This window comes from Martes martes (genome assembly GCF_963455335.1).
Source record: "Martes martes genome assembly, chromosome: 17".
Lineage (NCBI taxonomy): Eukaryota > Metazoa > Chordata > Mammalia > Carnivora > Mustelidae > Martes > Martes martes.
Window position 1 is genome coordinate 34,470,340 of NC_137905.1, and position 20,170 is coordinate 34,490,509.

General features: G+C 45.2%; 1 protein-coding gene across 1 annotated transcript in view; it reads left to right on the forward strand.

Annotated features, from left to right (window-relative positions):
- Positions 1-20,170, forward strand: part of ABCC12 (ATP binding cassette subfamily C member 12) — a gene marked incomplete at both ends in the record, with an annotated part of 63,310 nt that overhangs the window by 18,645 nt on the left and 24,495 nt on the right. The window contains 7 exons of the mRNA XM_080828151.1: positions 1,849-1,920; positions 4,264-4,388; positions 12,063-12,135; positions 13,774-13,977; positions 17,389-17,523; positions 17,622-17,697; positions 17,781-17,852. Coding sequence (XP_080684277.1) covers positions 1,849-1,920; positions 4,264-4,388; positions 12,063-12,135; positions 13,774-13,977; positions 17,389-17,523; positions 17,622-17,697; positions 17,781-17,852 — 757 coding nt within the window. The remainder of the gene's footprint in view (positions 1-1,848; positions 1,921-4,263; positions 4,389-12,062; positions 12,136-13,773; positions 13,978-17,388; positions 17,524-17,621; positions 17,698-17,780; positions 17,853-20,170) is intronic.

A 20,170-nucleotide genomic window follows, 5' to 3' on the forward strand; every position in this document is an offset into this window, starting at 1 on the left:
TCGGAATGAATAAATGAATAATTGGAAATCCTGGGGGTGCAGGACACGTGGATTTTCTCCTGAAGACAAGGATGACTCTAGAAGGCTCAGACCTGGCCCCAGAGAGTAGACAGAACTCAAAAGAGAGCCAAATGCCTAGAAGCTGAATCCATCCCTGTGGTTTCTTTGTCCCAAAGTCTTTGAAATGTCCCAGTTCTTTGAAGTCCTTCTAATGGAATTAAAATGCATCAGCTTCACTGAGTTGGAGCTTCAATGACAGTGTGAGCTGCATAAGGCAGGGATCCCATCTGCCTTGATTACTACTTTATGCCCAGTGCCTAGCATGATCCCTGGTGTGCCATAAAGACTTGTCAAAGAAATTCATGATGACAAGAAGCAATCTTCATGAGCTGGGGGTGGCAGGCCGGACCCTTCTGGTCTATCTCAGATGGGAAAGGAGAAATATTTAGCTCTACGAGGACCATCTTTTCTCTAAGGGATCACTGAAAGCAGGCCTTAATGAGAATGCTCTTAGATGTTCCAACGGCAGCATTACAGTATTCACTTGAATACAAGAGTGGGCACATGTCTGCCTAAAAGTCTCTGTATGGACTCTCACTCTGCCTGCAGTAGTTTCCCCCCAGATATTATATGGCTCACTCCTTCACCTCCTTCATGTCTTACTCAAATGGCACCTGTAGCAGATACTACCGGTGACCCATCCATGTGCCCTGGCCATCTTCCAACTGCTGGATCTGTTTCTGTGCCCTAGGGCCCTCCCCACCACCCACAAAGCAGCAGGTCATCCACAGCCAAGGGAGCCATTCTCCAAAACTCGTTGTTGGTTATTTACCCCCAACTCCCTCAGCTGCTGGTAGTATAGAACCACCCTCAGTTTCCCAGGATTTCCCAGCAAGATTGAACTTCACTTGCCTCCCAGGGGTGCTGACATAATAGTACACCCTTGATGGGCCACCTTCCCCTTCCCGTGGTACCTCCCAAACAAACTACCTTCACTCAAATCTTTTGATTCGGGGCCCATTTCCGGGAGAGCTCAAGCTAAGACATTTACTTTTTCAGTAAGGTTCCCTCCACCCTCATCTCCTCCATATCTCCTCCCTGCTTCATGTGTTTCCATGGCATGTCCCTGACATACTCCATACACTACTTACTTATTGACTTTTGATCCACCCAACTAAAACACAAGCTCCTTGAGGGCAGAGCCAAACTATTGTCTGTCATGTTCATTACTGTGTTGTGTTATTGCTAGTGTCCAGAACAGCACCTGGCATATAGCAGTCTCTTACAATGATTTGTGGTTGAATTAATAGATTAGTAGCTGTAGAATAATCCATTAACCCAATGTGTTGGAATAGCATAACTGCTCAGTAATTTCAGATTATGCTTTAGTATGGTGGAAGGATACTTAAAAATTAACTTTTGAAAAACACTTGGCTCTCTGTATTTCAAAGGCTACCATTGTCCCCCTGGGTTGTGCAGCCTTTAACTTCTATTAGATTTGCTTTCCTGGAGTGTGGGCAAGGGACAGTCCTCACATCCAGTGCCTGTGTATCCCAGACCAGCACAAGGCTGTTTCACATCAGTGCTTGTACATGATTTCTGGAAGTCCTCCGGGCACTCTGCTGTGTTGTGCCAAGGAAAGCACTTAATTAAGACTTAGGTTCCTGCCTCCTCCCAGGCTGCATATCAGGTTTGGGGTGTGAGACTGTATCTGCCATCTCTTAGAGCCGGCAGTGACCCCTTGGTTACCACTCGGCCTGGCTAGCACAGTTTGGTGGCAGTGCCTTTGGCCCAAGACCCTTTAAGAACTGGTGGAATGACTGTGTCTTTTTTCTGTTTCTCTGGTAGGGGAAGGTTTTGGGAATATGTGGGAATGTTGGAAGTGGAAAGAGCTCTCTCATTGCAGCTCTCCTAGGACAGGTAAGCTGTGAAGTTGGAGCACTGACATGACAGTCAAATCGTCCCCTGCCTGCCCTGCCTGGGGCCCTTCAAGAACAGTGGACCCAGTGCCTGGGCTCAGCTGCACTGATGCTGTGCACACAGTTAACAGTGATTTCCAGGAAGTTAATGTGCTCAGTAGCTCCATGCCCCTTGTCCACGTGGCACTGAGCTTTTCATACACTCTTGGGTTTGCCTCCCAAGGACATGTGTTAAACAATGACTGTTTCCTTGCCTAGAGTGCCATCTTTGTCAAAGGAAGAGACAAGTCATTAAGTACATGGTGTTTCCCATGACTTGGGCATCCTGATTAGAAAGCCCAGCAAGATGGCTTCGCAGGGAGGGAGTGAGGCACCTGTGACTCACCATGACTCTAGATTATTTTTCCCCTTGTCCATCTCCATATCTCTAGTGTCTGCCCAGTGCACTGGCTTAGTCAGGCCTTCTTTGATGGAGTGGCTGAATGCATGCATCAACTAAAGCAGCAATGTGCCCTCAGCTTCTCTGCAGACCTCCTGGTAGGAAGATGGAAGAGTGCAGACTTCTTGTCCTTTGCTATTTCTAGCTGTGTGACCCCGGTGAAATGGTCAAACCATTTATTGTATTCATAGGGCTCTAAATTGATAGAGTTTCTCATCCCAAATGAATGAATATTAAGTCCTCTTTCTCCCCATCCTGCTGTTCCTAAAGAGAAGTTTGGATGCCTGTAGTAGGGAGAGGACACACCTCTGAAAAAACGACACTAGGTTCAGAAGAGCCCGCTAGAACAGAATGACTTCTTTTGGCCCCAGTTAACTCATTTCTAGAAAGAGAAACAACTCCTTCCCTGTCTGAAAGAAAATGTGGGGGCAGAATCTGGTGAGTTCCTAAGGTCCCTTATGCTCTAGAATTCTGTGTGTGTATCTCTGTCATAACCCTAGATTCAGCAGGTGTGTTCCAGGTGACCCATCCCAATTCTCTACTTAATAACAGGAATCTCTCCACAGCATCCGCTAAGAAATGAGCCAGCCTCTGCTTGGATATCTTCAGCAATGGGGAGTTCATTATTTCACAGCCAGTTCCCTCTGGAGAGTTTTGATGTATATGGAAGTGAAGTTTGCCTCCTTTTAACTTCTGCCCTTTGGTCTGCTCCTTTGGAATCTCTCAGAAAAAATAGAACCTATGTCCCATGTGACATTGGGAAGATCATATGCCTCAGCATAGTCACTGGGATAGAGGCAGCAGGGTGACTTTTGAGTGGGCTCTGGACTGCTTGTGTTTACCACCTGTCTCAGCCTCATGCTCACTGTTTAACCTTGGATAAGTAACTAAGTCTCTCTGAACCTTGGTGTCTTCATCTGTAAAATGGTGGTTAGGAGGGTCATGGTGTAGGTTACACAAGATAGTGTATATAATAGTTATAGGGTAATTCCCAGGGCCAGTCATGGTGATTGGCATAGCCCCTATTCATTTTGCTATTCTTATTACCATTATTGTCATTATCATTTTCTCCAAGTCTAGTGTTCTCTGTCCCTTGGACCATTCCTGAGGTGAAATGGCATCACATCACTTGACCTTGGCTATCTTTCTTCACTATCCATGACACATTGCCACCACTCATCATCTCTGAGCACCATGCCATCTCTTACAAATCCCGTCTCCTGACAACTTTGAACAGGGCATCATCACTAGTGTCCACTGTTACCTGTTAGATACCCACCACGTGGGATCATCCTAAGTGAACTTATGTACTCAGGATCACACACTAGAGCTCATGCAAGTTTCTAATTGGATTGCTGGATGTGCCACATGAAACTGGATTTTCCACTCCCCTTGAAGAATGGGAAGTTCTGGCTGCACCAAGCCTGCATCCTTGTACCAGGCCCTGCACCAATTGTGCCATTGAGTTGAGGCTGCTTTCTTGAGACAGGGCATGCCAGGACCACCATCCACAGCCATACAGGCTCTATCCTGCCCCTGGGGCCTGGCTGAGGAGGGTAGAATCCAGCTGGTGCACCTGGAGGAAGAGGGAGGCTTTGTGGTGGGTCCTCTCCGAGGGCATTTTGTTCTGGTTGTACAGGTTTGCCATGTGGTCTCTCCAGCTTGCAGTAGAGCTCACCAATGCCTCTTCTGTGACATTCCTGCCTGGCTGCTCATAGATTTTTGACTTTGTGACCATCAGACTATACCGTTATGCTTTGCAGTGTGGGTCAAGACATCTTGTTGACCCTCTTGCACCATCATAGTTAATTTTCATGGAATAAGTGGGTGGCAAGGGTGCAGTGGGCCCCTAAAGAGAGGTCTGTGACGTTTAGCTTCTGAAGGTATTCCGGTATTTTGCTCCAGATGCAGTTACACCAAGGGACCGTGGCAGTCAATGGGACTGTGGCCTATGTTTCCCAGCAAGCATGGATCTTTCATGGAAATGTGAGAGAAAACATACTATTTGGAGAAAAGTATGATCACCAAAGGTAATATTAACTTTGAAATGAGGAGGCACTTTAGTATTTGATAGCTTCTGCTATAGATGCTGATACCATTCGTAATGCTTGTTGAGTGGGTTTCTTTAATGAATTCTGATTAAACATTTGTCAGATCCAAATGGGTGTTGGTTTTTCACTTCCTGACCCAAGAGTTCAGGAGAGGCGCCTTCTGCAGACCTGTGATCACACTCTAAGAAATGGGTGGAATTGGCACTTCATTCCCAGTGCGAGTAGCATATGTTCTGAGGTTCTCTGTAACAGTGCATATGTTGTCTGACTGGAGAAAGATATATCTGGCAATTTTGCTTTAGGCCAAGTAATCAAAACTGCTTGAAATCATGAGCAGCAGGTATGCAAACTAATCAGCCCTGACATTATTAATTGACATCAGATCTATAAGGACATATTCCCATTAATATACTCAAAATGATCTAATGGAAGAAAAACAAAGTTTAAGTCATAATTTTTGGGTATACTTTGGATCATTATTTTAAGCACTGGAAAGTAATAGCTTTCTATGATTCTTCCCTGGATTTGGTATGCTGCCATGTACCTTCTCTCATTAGAGTTCTATAAACATCTATTTAGGGAGATCCTAGCATCATATCCCCATTTTATAGACAAAGAGGCTGAAGCTCAGATGGGGAATTGACCTGCCCAAGGTCAAGGCTATTAAATGGCAAGGGTTGAGTCTTGAATGCCAGGCCAGCATCATTTGTTCTCACTGGAGCTTCCTGACATTGGGTCCCCCTAAGCATCTCCAAGCTCCCTGATGCTGAAGTAAAGACCAGTGGCATTGCTGCTTGTTTGTTTGTTTGTTTGTTTGTTTTAATTTGGCTGTCAGATCTCCAGTGATGATCTGGACTTTAGTATTTTATTGTCTGAACCCACAAACTGTCCTTGCTGGCTGACATTGGCCAGCATGTGTGCCCCCAGCAAGGGATCTATTACTTCCCCTCCTCTTCCCTGGCCATGGCATCCTGTTGCTAGGAGGCTCAAGAGCAGCAGGAAGGTCTGATCAGTGCAGGAGTCCTTGGCACCAGCTGAACTGCTGTGCTCAGTGTTTCCTGGCCTCCTCCCCACCCCACCTGGAATGGTTTCTCTTTCTGTAGTAGCCAGCTAGGAAAAAGGATTCCTACCTTCATCAGGCAGAATGTCAGGGCAAATATTTACCAAATACTTGCAATTTGCAGGGCCATGCAAGATGAGGGGAGAAAGAAGGGTGGTTCAGATGTGTCTTTGCCCCTGAGGTGTTCAAGTCTGGGGAAGGAGCTGTAAGAGATATACAGAAGTAACAGTGCACCAAGAAGGAATGTGCCAAGTTCCAGGAGGCCCTGTTGGATTATTCAGAGGCAGGAGAGATCATGAGAGGGAAGAGAGGCATGTTGCTTGAATTGGGCCTGGCAGGGTGGATGCAGGCCCCCTTTGTGTGTGGCATCTCTAGGGCGACCATGGTGGCTCTCAGGCCATAGGAAGCAAGAGAGTAGGAAGAAACTTAAGATGGCAGGGGTAGAAGTGGCAAAGGGATGAAGATGTGCTGAACAATCTGCATTTCATAGTTAAGGATTGACAAAGGTAATGATGTTAATAATAACCAACACTGACGGAGAACTTGAAGTGCACCAGGAATTGTGCAATTGGCTTCATATATGTGTTCTTGCTTCCTTTTCACAACCCAATGAGAGTTATGAGCCCAATTTATAGAGTGGAGAGTGAGGATCAGGGAAGTACATTCACTCATCCAAGGGTTACCCAGCTGGGTTCAAACCAGATTGTTCTGATTCCAAAGCCCTTGGTCTTTTATTTTTATTTCTATTTCTATTTATTTTTATTTTTTTATTCGAGTATAGTTAACACACACTGTTACATTAGTTTCAGGTGTATGACATAGCGATTCAACTTCTCTATATGTTACGGTATGCTCACCCCAAGTGTAGCTACCATCAGCTACCATACAACTCTATTACAATATCATTGACTAGAAACCTGTGTTGCACCTTTCATCCCTATGACTTAATCATTCTGTAACTGGAGGCCTGTACCTCCAGCCACCCCCCTTCACCCATTTTGCCCGTTTCCTTCCCCTACCTGCAACCACCAATTTATTCTCTGTATTTATGGGTCTGACTCTTTTTGTTTGTTTTTTTTTTCATTTGTTTTTTAAAATTGCATATATGAGTAAAACCATATGGTGTTTGTCTTTCTCAATCTGACTTATATCATTTAGTATAATCTCCTCTAGGCCCATCCATGTTGTTGCAAATGGCATGATCTCATCTTTTTTTTAAGGTTATGTAATATTCTATCACATCACACACACACACTCACATACACATGTGCATGTGTGTACGCACACATACACATCATATCTTCCTTATTCATTCATCTATCAATGGACACTTAGGTTGCTTCTATATCTTAGCTATTGTAAATGATGCTGCAATAAATATAGGTGTGGATATATCTTTTGCAATTAGTGTCTGTGTTTTCTATGTGTAAATACCCCATATTGGAATCACTGGATCATATGGTATTTCCATTTTCAATTTTTGTGGAAATGCTATACCATTTTCCTGAGTGGCTGCACCAATTTGCATTCCCACCAACAGCGTATGAGGGTTCCTTTTTCTTCACATCCTCTCCAACACTTATTATTTCTTGCCTTTTTGATTTTAGCCATTCTGATAGGTGTGAGGTGATATCTCATTGTGGCTTTAATTTGCCTGATGATTAATGATATTGAATGTCTTCTTAAGTGTCTGTTGGCCATCTGTATGTCTCTTTTTTTAGAAAGATTTCTATTCAGGTCCTCTGCCTATTTTTTAATCACATTGTTTTTTAGTATTGAATTGTAGAAGTGCTTTATAACATTTTGGATATGAACCTTTTATCAGATGCAAATATCTTTTCCCACTCAGTAGGTTGCCTTTGTGTTTTGTTGATGGTTTCATTTGCTGTGCAAAGGTTGTTTGTTTGTTTGTTTGTTAGTGGGTCCAAATTCACAGCCCTGAGATCAAGACCTGAGCTGAGATAAAGGGTTGGATGCTTGACTGACTGAGCCATCCAGGCACCCCCCCCCAATTTTCTATTTTGATGTAGTCCCATCAATTTATTTTTGCTTTTGTTTCTCTTGCCTTAGGAGACATACTGCCAATATCAGAGAAATTACTGCCTGTGTTCTCTTCTAGGATTTTTATAGCCTTAGGTCTCACATTTAGGTCTATGCCATTTGGAGTTTATTTTTGTGTATGGTGCTATAACCTGGCCTAGTTTCATTCTTTGCACTTAGATGTCCAGTTTTCTCAGTACTGTTTTTTTTTTTTTTCCAAAAGATTTTATTTATTTATTTGAGAGAATGGGAGAGAGAGAGAGTGGGGTGGGGGGAGAGGGAAAGCATGAGCAGGCTGAGGAGAAGAGGGAGAAGCAGACTTCCAGCTCATCAGGGAGCCTGATGCAGGGCTCCATCCTGGGACTTTGGGATCATGACCTGAACTGAGGCAGATGCTTAACTGATTGAGCCACCCAGGAGCCCCTCAGCACTATTTGCTGAAGAGACTGTCTTTTCCCATTATATATTCTTGCCTCCTTTGTCATAGATTAATTGACCTTTTAAGTATGGGTTTATTTCTGAGCTTTCTGTTTTGTTCTTTTGATCTATGTGTCTATTTTTGTGCCGGTACCATGCTGTTTTGAATACTATAACTTTGTAGTATATCTTAAAATCTGGAATTGTGATACCTCCAGCTTTGTTTTTCTTTCTCAGGGCTGTTTGGCTACTCGGGGTCTTTTGTATACAAAGACACAAATTTTAGTATCATTTGTTCTAGTTCTGTGAAAAATGATTTGGTATTTTTTTTAAAGATTTTATTTATTTATTTGACACAGAGAGATCACAAGTAGGCAGAGAGGCAGGCAGAGAGAGGAAGGAAAGCAGGCTCCCCGCTGAGCAGAGAGCTTGATGTGGGGCTCGATCCCAGGACCCTGAGATCATGACCTGAGCTGAAGGCAGAGGCTTTAACCCACTGAGCCACCCAGGGGCCCCTGATTTGGTATTTTTTATAGTGATCACATTAAATCTATAGATTGCTTTGGATAGTGGGGACATTTTTAATTCTTCCATTTCATGAGCACTGTATATCTTTCCATTTATTTGTGTTATTTTCAGTTTCTTTCATCAGTGTTTTATAGTTTTCAGAATACAGAACTTTCATATCCTTGGTTAAGTTTATTCTAAGGTATTTTATTATTTTTTTGGTGCCATTGTAAATAGAATTGTTTTCTTAATTTCTCTTTCTGCTAATTTCTTATGAGTTTGTAGAAATGCTACTAATTTCTGGCTATTAATTTTGTATCCTGCAATTTCACAGAACTCATTTGTTACTTCTAGTAGTTTTTTGGTGGGGTTTTTAGGATTTTCTATGTATAGTATCATATCATCTACAAATAGTGACAGTTTAACTTCTTCTTTGTCAATAAGAATGCCTCATTTATTTTCTTGTCTGATTGCTGTTCCTAGAACTTCCAGGATTTTGTTAAATCAAAGTGGCAAAAGTGGATATCCTTGTCTCATTCCTGGTCTTAGAGGAAAACCTTTCAGTTTTTCACCATTGAGTATGATATTAGGTGTGGGGTTTTCATATGGCTTTTATTATGTTGAAGTGCATTTCCTCTAAACCTAGTTTGTTGGGAGTTTTTATTTGACTGAGTGTTGAATTTTGTCAAATACTTTTTCTGGATCTTTGATGATTGTATGATTTTTAGCCTTCATTTCGTTGATGTGATGTACCATGTTGACTGATTTACAAATACTAAACCATCCTTGCACCCCCAGAATAAATCCCACTTGATCATGGTGAATGATCCTTTTAATGTACTGTTAAATGGGGTTTGCTAATATTCTGAGGATTTGGGCATCTGTGTTCATCAGGGATATTGGCCTGTAGTTTTCTTTTCTTTTGTGGTGTCTTTGCCTGGTTTTGGTATCAGGGTACTGCTGGCTTCATAGAATGTATCTGGAAGCCTTCCTTCCTCTTCTATTTTTTGAAATAGTTTGAGAATAGGTATTAACTCTTCTTAAATGTTTGGTAGAATTCACCCGTGAAGCCATCTGGTCCTGGACTTTTATTTTTTAGTAGGTATTTTTTATCATTATCATTATTACTATTATTATTATTACTGATATAATTTTGTTATAGTAATTGGTATTTCAAAATTTTCTATTTCTCATTGATTCAGTTTTAGAAGATTATATGTTCCTAGAAATGTATTCATTTCTTCTTGGTTATCCAGTTTGTTGGCATGATTTTTCATAGTATTCTTTTATAATCTCTTGTATTTCTGAGGTGTCAGTTGTTACTTCTCTTTCACTTCTGATTTTATTTTTGGGGTCCTTTCTTTTTCTTTGTGAATCTGGCTATTTATCAATTTTATATATCTTTTCAAAGAACCCACTCTTGGTTTCATTGATTTTTTTTTTCTGATTTGTTTTCATCTCTATGTCATTTATTTCTGCTCTAATCTTCATTATTTTTTTCCTTCTACTCACCTTGGGCTTTGTTCTTTTTCAAGTTACTTTTAAGTGTAAGTTTAGATCGTTTATTTCAGCTTTTTCTTGTTTCTTAGAACTACTTCTGCTGTGTCCCAGAGATTCTGAACCTTGGTGTTTTCATTTTCATTTGTCTCCATGTATTTTTTTTTAATTTCTTCTTTGATTGGTTGTTAAGTGTCATGCTGTTTAAACTCCACATGTTTGTGTTTTTCCCACTTTTTTTCCTTGTGGTTGATCTCTAGTTGTATTACTGTTGTGATCAGAAAAGATGCATTCTATGATTTTGATCTTCTTAAATTTATTGAGGATTGCTTTATGGCCTAACATGCGACATATTCTGGAGAATGTTTCATGTGCACTTGAAAAGAATGTGTATTTTCAGGTGCATCATTCAAAGACACTTTTCTTATTGATTTTCTGTCTAAATGATCTATCCACTGATGTACATGGGCAGTTGAAGCTTTATACCATTATTGTAATACCATCAATTTCTCTCTTTACATTCATTAATATTTGCTCTATGTACTTAGGTGCTCCAATGTTGGGTGCAAAGATACTTACAATTGCTTTATCCTCTAGTTGGGTTGATCTCTTTATCATTATATAATGCCCTTCTTTGTCTCTTGTTATACAGTCTTTGCTTTAAAGTCTATTTTGTCTAATGTAAATATTGTTAACCTTGCCAAAGCCCCCAGTCTTAACCACCATATATACCACTCCTAAAGTTGGTGTATGGGTGTGATGCTCAGGGTTATGCCCAGCTTCTGCCCCAGGATATTAAGTGCTGCCAGGGGTTAGCATGCCACCTGAAGGGCAGCTACCCATTATCTGCCTGCCCACTCTCTTGTTGGTGCCCTTTGTTGGGGAAGTGTGTCCTGCAAAGTCGGAGTTGTGAGGCTTGTCCACTGTCATGCATTGAGAAGAGAGGATCCCAATGATGCTGATAATGCTGATGATATCCATCAGCTAATCAATCAATCAATTAATTAGTCAACTAATTAAGTGGAGGCAGGCAGCCTGTCAAGTGGGACAGAAACCTAGGGTCCAGTGATGGGAATTGACTGTGCCTTGCATAGGGCATGACCTTGAACTGATACCAGGAACATCAGGGAAATCAGAGCAGGAACTAATTTAGAAAGCAGCAATGTGGTACTCTGGGAAAGATTCTATTTATGGTAGAAGCCATCTGAGTGGGAATGAGGTACAGAGAAAGCCCAAGGAGGAGGGTGTGGAATTCTCCCATAGCTTGAGACTGAGCATTTTTGAGTTCATACCCACTAACTTATTGACTTTCCTGGATCCCTTGCTGTCAGAATTTCCCAGGGAGTGAGACTGGGGTCATGCCCGGTAGGTCATGGTTACTGCAGTTTTGTTGTCCTTTGCAGGTTGAGGTGCTGATCCCAGCAGCATGGGTGCTGAGAGTTGATTAGGGCCTTGCCCATTAGACTCCCTACAGACTGGCCCAGTGCTAGACAGTGGGCAATGCTGAGGGACAAAACCAGGAAGCTAGGAGATCCAAGGAACTGAGATCCTATTCTTTCCTGGCTTCTGTCCCTCAGGCAGTATTCTCTGTGTCCATTGTACTCAGGTCTCTCAGGGGGAGAAAATCCTGCTGTCTCCAACCTGGTAGGAGTGACTGGTGGATACAGGAGAATCCTGGAGCAGAGGTCAGGGTCATCATTAGTAATCATCCCAGCACCCTGCTGTTACCCTCTACCCACACACATTTCTTCCATTTATGGTCTTGCATCCTCTGGGAAGCCTCCCACAGTGACCTCAGCTCATATTGGTCACTCCCTTGTTTGACTCCCAAGTCAAACAGTGCTAGCAGTTGGTGTCCCCAGACTTTCCTTCAGAGGTTTCATGTACATTGAATCATCTTCTTCTCAGGGCAGAAAACCTGTGAGGGAAGGAGTCATCCCTAAGTCAACTCTGTATCAGGTGTGTGGGGAATGCCTAGGGGTCAGGGGGAAGCTGCATTTAGACATCAAAGATGAAGCAACTGGCCAACTCCTTGTCTTACTTCAGTGACACCAGTAATGCCTTTCCAGGCAATCCAGGGCAGCAATGGGGTCTTTTGTCACCATGCTGACTTATGTCATTTGTGTCCACAGGTATCAGCACACGGTTCGTGTCTGTGCCCTTCAGGAAGACCTGAACAGCCTTCCTTATGGAGACCTGACTGAGGTGAGCAGAGCTAGGAGCTCAGCTGCACTGTAGCAACATGGCAGCCTGGCTGCCCAGGTTGAAAGGGCTGAGGCTGGCAGGCCCTGGTTCCATCCACATTTGGATGCTCTGAAGGACAGAAATGTCCCAGAAAGTGTGGGAAAAGCCAAGTTCTACCACCCTGAATTCCTCATCTGAGTTTATTCGTGAGGGAATATTAACAATGGTTATGGTACCAACTCTACCTGTGTTGGGTTCAGTGTGGTAACTCTTGGAGCCATTCCCAAACCACCTGTTAACTTAGAGAAGGTTTCTGGTTAAATCTGCTTCCATAGCTTGTGGACTGGCTCTGTCTTTCAAAGACAGAGGTCCAGGGGTGCTGCATTGTAACTGGTCTCTAGGACTCCTGCTTGCCTCATTTACTCTGCCCTCCTAACACTGCTCTCAGCTGCTTGTCCAAAAACCTGCCTGGGTCCAGGGTTGAGCCTGCCAACTCAGGTGACTCAGGGAGGGAGGTCGTCATGCCATCTTTCTGTTTCCCCATCCCAGTGTGCACTCTGTTTAGTCTTCGGTTTTGCCCAAAAGCAAAGGAGGAGACCAGAGAGCTAAAGAATCTTGAAGAAAGATGAATTCAGAAAACATTACCTTTCTCTGCTAGGGCCCTCAATGCACTGTGTCAAGGAATTGGATACCACAGCCATCATGGTCTGGCATTCAAGATCTCTCTTGCTGCAGCCCTGGCCCATCTCCCCAGGGTTTGCTTCTACTCATCCCTACTTGCCTAAGTGTACACTTGACTTCCAGCCTCCAGACCTCTGTTTTTGCCATTATTACCACCTTTCAATTCCAACCACAAATCCACCCCCTTGAGGGAGACTTTCCTGAATCCCACAGTCTGCAGTAATTTGCCCCAGAGTACTTGGCTTATGTTTCTCAGTTTCTGCTGATATGTGAGCTACCAGTAGATAGGGAATTTTTTGTCCAGCTTCATGTGTCCTTCCCCTGTGCTCAGCCCAGTGCCTGGCTGAACCTAATGGGGACTCACTTTGGGGTCAGTTGGACAGAAGAACCTAAAGTAGGTTATCTAGATATTCATCCTTTCTACAAATGCTTACTGAGCACCTGCTCTGTGTCAGGTGTGATGCCAGGCCTTAGGGATAGAGTGATAAACAAAGTAGACATGCCTTCCATCTTTGTGGAGCTTAGAGGTCCTAGTGGAGGTGGGGAGTTGGTACATAAGCAAGCAAATTGAGAGCCTCCTTATCCATGTGCTCCTAGGCTCTGCTCCCTCCTGTTCACCTGTCCACTCTGCCAGAGCTTCTGCTCAACAATTCCCTCTGGTGTTGATGGTCAAGACATAGCCCCTCTCTATGGTATATGCACTAGAATGAGGCTGTTGTGAGACAGGTCCCCCTCACTCAACACTGGAGTTTTTCCCTAGTTGCCGTTGCCCACAAGGCTGCCTACAGGGGTGAGTCTTCCACTTCCCAGGGCATCTGGTACAGTCAGGGGGTCCCTGTAGGGGGTGGAGGAACTGGAATGTAGTAATGATCAGTCTGCAAAAGAGTCTTGAGAAGCTTCAAGAAACTCTTGTTCCCTGAGGACTGCAGGGTAGGAATGGGGCCCAGTGATGGACAGTAACATTGTTCCTGCCTACAGATTGGGGAGCGGGGCCTCAACCTCTCTGGGGGGCAGAGACAGAGGATCAGTCTGGCCCGTGCTGTCTACTCAAACCATGAAATCTACCTGCTGGATGACCCCCTGTCAGCAGTAGATGCCCACGTGGGGAAGCACGTTTTTGAAGAGTGCATTAAGAAGACACTCAAGGGGAAGACAATCGTCCTGGTGACCCACCAGCTGCAGGTAACTGGGACTGGCAGGATTCATGAGGTCACAGGAGGGGTGTGGTGTCTAATGCTCACAAGTCTCCTTTTCTGCCTAAACCTGTCCCATCCATGGCTGAGTCAGCATCAGGGTTGGAGGAAGCATGATGTGCAGGTTACATTCATGATTCTCCCCAGCCACCCCAGCTTGCACATAGCCCTGCCTGCTCCTCTCTGGGCATAGACTCTATTGGTCCTAAATTTGGGTTCAGTGGAACCAAGACCTTTCTTCCACCAGAGGATAGACTCTCCAGAAGTAAATGACCCCTATCTATGGGGTGGACATGGGGCAATTCCTCCAGCTCTGGACCACTGATGGTGGTGAGGTGGGAAGCCAAGTAGAAAAAATTCAGTCCCCACCCTTCCTTCAGCAAGTGCTAGGTGGGCCTGAGGACAGAGTGCCTGGGAGGGGGATAAGGGGCTCTGATGCTCTTGGCATCACTCGCCAGGGGAAAAAGGCTGGAGACCAGGGCTTTTGGGCTAAGGCAAGACTCTTTTCCTTTCTCAGAGCTGCTCTCTTAGGCTTAGGAACATGAATATTACTGAGGAGTTACTAAGCTTGCCCAGAGGGCTCAAGAATCAGGCAGGGTGGAGAGATTTCTCACAGTGTCAACGTCATCAAGAGCTCTGAATACCTGATAGGAATCCAAGGCTCCCCTCTACCCTGAGACAAACCAGATTTCCTCCTGCCTCCATCTCCCCTCTTCACAGTGAGTCTGTATAGGTGTGGGGTATGTGTCCATGTATATGTGTATGTATATACATGTGTGTGTTTCCTGCTGGAGGAGAGATCCCATGGGACTGACCTGCATTGAGAGGACTGTTGGAGCAGAAGTCCTGTCTTCTTTCCTCTAGTGCCACCTGTGGGGAAAATATTCAACAGGGGCCTGGTCTGGGGGTAAGAGACAGACCTCATTGTCTTTGTAAGGGTAAGTCAACCTAGGGGAGGGGGAGGCAAATGAGGTCACCATGGCTACAGGGTGCTCTAAGCAGCATTTCTAGGAGCTTCTATCAGTGGCCAGAAGGGCCAGTTTGAAGAGGGGGACATTTCTTAAAGACCCAGGAAAACCATTCCTTCCCATTACTGTAGTTCTGCCCCCAGCCTGTGTCCCTTTGCTGAGGACTGGAGTTCTCAGAATAAACTCCAAGCATCTGAATTTTGGGTTCCTGTTGAGTGGGCTCAATCACCTCCAGGAAGCATCTATCTAGTGGTATAGACAAGTTGCTCTGCTGGCCAGGCATCAGAGTGGAGGAGAAAGTTGGGTTTCCTCTGGACCTCCATGAGGTCAGTGGGAATGGGCTCTCGCCCAGCCAGGGTGCTAAGTGTTGTAACCACAGCTCCGCACTGTGAGGGCCCAAGCGCTGGAGACCCCCTGCAGTGGGGAGGGCTGTCCTCCTGAAGGGTTCTGGGGATCTGGAGGGGGACTTCTGGCCCCTGACAACTGTGGGTCATAGCTGTCTTTGCAGGAATCTTTACTGGGGGAAATCGTCACCTCAGCTCTGTCCAGTCTTTGAACCTTGATGACTAGCTGCATGACCTCAGGCAAGAACTATCTTTTCCCCAGGCCTGTCTCCTGGAAGAGTCTACCTTTCACCAAGGTCATTTTCTCTTTTTTTTGAGTATTGAAAAATGCAAGCAGCCACCAGATGGCACTGGAGTCTCAGTCCAGCTGTCCGTTGTTGGGGAGGAGGGGGTTCCAAGCCCCTGAACTGGAACCCCAGGGCTTTTCCAGAACATTGCTCTGTTGCTTTTACTTGTGGGCTCACAGCCAATCCGGATGCTTCCCAGCGCTTGGGCTGGGCGATTGCTTTTCATTTACTTGAGGAAACAAATGAAATGAGGCCTGCAGTTGCCACTGAAAACCAACCCAGGGTCAGATTTTGTGTTTGCGAACAAAACTGCTCAAATCATGCCAGATCTCACTGGCATGAATTGGGGGAACTCACTAGCCAGAGGGCCTTCACCAGGAACTTCCCCCCAGAGAAAGAAAAGGCTGTGAGGCTGTCACGTACCCCGCACTGATGCCTCAATCTCCCTATCTCGAGAATGGGCTGATCACACAGCTGCCATTTCCTTTACTGGCTTGTGGGACATTGAGACATAAGAGACGAACAAGGTCAGGTTTTGAAAAGTTAAAATAGGCTATGTAAAGGTGAGAGGTTATTTTCCGGAAAAAGGTTCTCTCAGCAAGTGTCTCAACTGGACATGAAAAGCCAGGCTGTTTCTGCTTAGCTGTCTGGGAAAGTGGGCAAGGAGCTGAGTCATTAGTCCAAGGGAGGTGGAAAGGCTGGAGCTGCCCAAGCTGTCAGAACCATTGTCACCTGGCCTTTTGGACACCACCGGCATTCCTCCAACGTCCTGTCAGGAGTACAGTGACCAAATGTAGCTGCTTCTCTCAAACTCTGAGTCAAGAGCGTCAAAAGTTAATTTGATTTTGGGTGGACCCTCAATATAGGGGAAGACCTCTGGGCTGTTTTGCAAAGGCTTGGTTAGGCTGAGCCATCTTAAATCTCACTGCATTTTGCTCCTGTAGGAGGAGCTTCCTGCTCTTAGATGGGTTGATCCTATGGAGAAAAATCTATCTCCTTCCAAATGAGAGGAAACCCCTATTAGCAGAACTCTTTGATCTCAGGAGTGATATGTTAATGAAGGGAGCTCAAATTAGAAAATCAGAAGTGTTTTGGGCAAAATGTGGGATGCCATATTAAATGTACTATATTTTTATCATAGAGATAAAGCTGGTGTAAACTCCTCAGGCCTAGTTGGGGAAGGGGTTGTGATCAAGGGAGGAGTGGGGCCTGGTGGCCGGGGACTGCTCCATGTTCTGCTTCTGGGCTACATGAGGGTAATGAGGTGGGCTTGTAACATTCTAGCAAAGGAAGGCCACTGCTGAGGTCATATTACCCCTCTCCACCAGATCTTGTCTTGCAGTAACTTGTCGATTTCATATTCCAAATCCCACCTGCCCCCGATCAGATTTCTTGGCCCACTTAGGGAACAGTGTTTCACAGTGACAACCAGAGGGTCCTTTTGGACTCATGACACCAGTAGGCACTAGATCAGTGCTTCTCAACTGGGGGGCGTTTTGCCCTTTAGAAGGCATTTGTTGACATCTGGAGATGTTTTTGCTTATCACAGCTAGAGCACGGGAGTGCTACTGTCATCTAGTACGTAGAGGAAGGAGGAGATTGCTAACATCCCACAATGCACAGGACAGCCCACTGTCCCCGCCCCAACAACAAAGAATGATCCAGCCCTCAGTGCCCATAGTGCCAAGGTTGAGAACCTCTGTACTAGAGGAGCTTGTGGTGCCACTGAATGGGAGTTTGGCATGGCTCTCTTCTCTTACCAGACAGAAATTCACTGTAGACTGTTTTTGTATCTTTGCAGTTCTTGGAGTCTTGTGATGAAGTCATTTTGTTAGAAGACGGAGAGATTTGTGAAAAGGGAACCCACAAGGAGTTAATGGAGGAGAGAGGGTGCTATGCAAAACTGATTCACAATCTCCGAGGGTTGCAATTCAAGGTAACTCTGTGCAAAAGGTGGGGTCCTTCCTTCTGGCTCTCTAGCCTGGGAGCAGGCCTGTCCTGTAGCTTTCAGAAGGACTGTCATTTTGTCTCCAGGATCCTGAGCACATCTACAATGCAGCAATGGTGGAAGCCCTTAAGGAGAGCCCCCCTGAGAGAGAAGAAGATGCTGGTACAATCTGAGTTCAAACCACTCCTCTCTCATTGCCCATGGCTCATGAGCAGACACAGATCTCTCTTTATTTCTCACCCTAGTTTTGGCTCCAAGAGATGGGAAAGATGAAGGAAAAGAACCTGAAACAGACTCAGAATTTTTAGACATAAAAGGTATTTGCTATTCGTTCCCTCAGTTATAATAGTCTTAAATGTTTATGGAGCATTCTGGATAGAGAAATGTAGGCCCATTTTAAGTCCTTTGGGGGCAACTAGAATTAATGCAACTTACTGTCATGTGAGCCTTGGGGTTCAACTGCCTGAGTCCAAGCTCTGGCTCAACCACTTACTAGTTATATGAGTTGGCACAAGATACTAGGCTACTCTGAACCTTAGTTTCTTAATCCATAAAATGGGGAAATAATAACCAACCTCATAGGTTCCCACAAGGATTACATGAGAAACTGCACATAAAATGATTAGCCCAGTGTCTGACATAGAGTAATTCTCAACAGTAGTTATTATTGTTATTAGTTAGGTCAAAGCAGTGCACAGAGACTGGTTAGAGGCAAAGGCACACACAAGAGAGATGTGTCACACTCTTTATGGGGAGCGTTGAGAAAGGAATGTGCAGCACTGAAGAGACTGGGTGGGAGGACTAAGCATTCTGCTATGTGCTGGTCCCCACAATCATCTGCATAGACAAAAATATGAGATCTCAGGAGCTCATGGTCTGGTGGGCGACACAGGCAAGGCGGTAATCATGGGAAACTGGGATAAAGGTAATGGGAGTTGGAGTGGGCATAGCAAGTCAGGGGGGTCCTCACAGAGCTGGCAAACTTGGGACTGGTCCTTCAAGGATATGTAGGAGTTTTCTGGGGGGCACTGTGGTAAGAAGGTGGGGAAGGGGGAGGATTTTGAGGTTGAGGGCGGGTCGGAATTCCAGGAAGGCAGAGAGAAGAGATAAGTCTGGTGAGTGCCAGCCTTGTCAAGCTCCCTCTTCTCCTCCCCACACATTGTTCCCTTCCACCCCTGTATACATTCAACATTTGTTGAGCACCTACTGTATGCCCTTTTCTGGGGCTGGGTGCCAAGAGGCCAGGGATCCAGATCCACAGTCTCTTTCCTCAAAGTGCCCTTGGAGGCTTTCCAAGTTAGAGCTCTGTTCCTCAATAATGTGTAGCTGGAAACACACATACACACACACACACACACACCTCAGTGTATTTTGTCAAATTTAAGATATCATCCATTTTAAGTTCACCATCGTTTTATGTACCACTTAGAAAGAAAAATCTCTGCCAATTAGATGATATGGCATACTACCGAATGGAAGGCACATCATGATTTCAGAGATGTTAAAATGTGAAAAAAAAAATGTGAGTCTTTGAATCGATGAAATTTGGCACCAATAATGGTGCTTCTGACAAATGCATGCACGTTTGGAAAGACAACATATTTTTATCACTCTGGAGGCGGCCAAGGCTGAAGTGAGGTGCCCACCATCTCTTCCATGCCTTCCCAGGAAAGCTCCAGGCTGCCTAGAATGTGAGGTCCTGTGGAGAAAGTAAACCCTGCTCCTCTTTTTCTCCTCACCCTCCCTACTCTGGAGGGGAAACTGAGCGTGTGAAATCACCTGCTCTCAAAGCTATAGGAAGGGATCCAGTTAAAGGAGGCGGCGCCCACCATGCCTGGCATCAGGGCATTTTCTAAAGCACACCAAGGTGAAGAGCGTCGTCAGCATTCCCGGCTGGGCTGGTGCGCTACCGTGGGATTTGACTAGTTCCCTTTGTGCTCCAGGATGTCTTTCAGTAGGCTCCGCCAACCCACTGGGCATCTCCCTCATTTTGCAGGCCCAGAGAGAGACACAACGAAAGAAAGTCAGGCTGGACGCTTTCAAAGAAGCATGAAGCTTCCCAGGCAGAGGGTATAATAGTAGCTCTATTCATGGCGCCTTTGAGGTGTGACAACTACCCCTCTTGGAGCAAGGTGCAGAGAGCCCATGTGCAGGGGCACCCCTGTATCTAGCTCTATTTATTATCTCTGTGTATAAAAGCCATGTTTGATTTAGGATTCTGCTTTGGAGCTGACATTTTCACGCTTCTCTGTGAAGGAGAGGAAGGGGACGAGTACTCAGTTCCGACTGTTGTGAGCTGCTTTAGCCAGCATCCCTGTACCTCTGGATGTGCTTTCCTGGGGAATTTAACAGTCCTTTCCCCTTCCCTTTGGAAAGCGGAGAGGACTTGGATCATCCCCATGGAGGGAATTGGGAGTCCAGGCAGTGGCTGACTGAGGAGGAGGTCCTGGGTTTCATGTGCAAGGCATGAGCTCTGAGAAGACAGGAGCTACTACCTCCTTCTGGTTGACCCTGCAGTATTTGCTGTGGGTGCTTTTAGCACTTCAGTGCATGAAGCCGGACTCCCAGCTGTGTTCTGTTGCCTGGGGGCTCTCTCTGCAGGTTGCCAGCCTTAGGTCAAGCCAGAAGAGCTGGG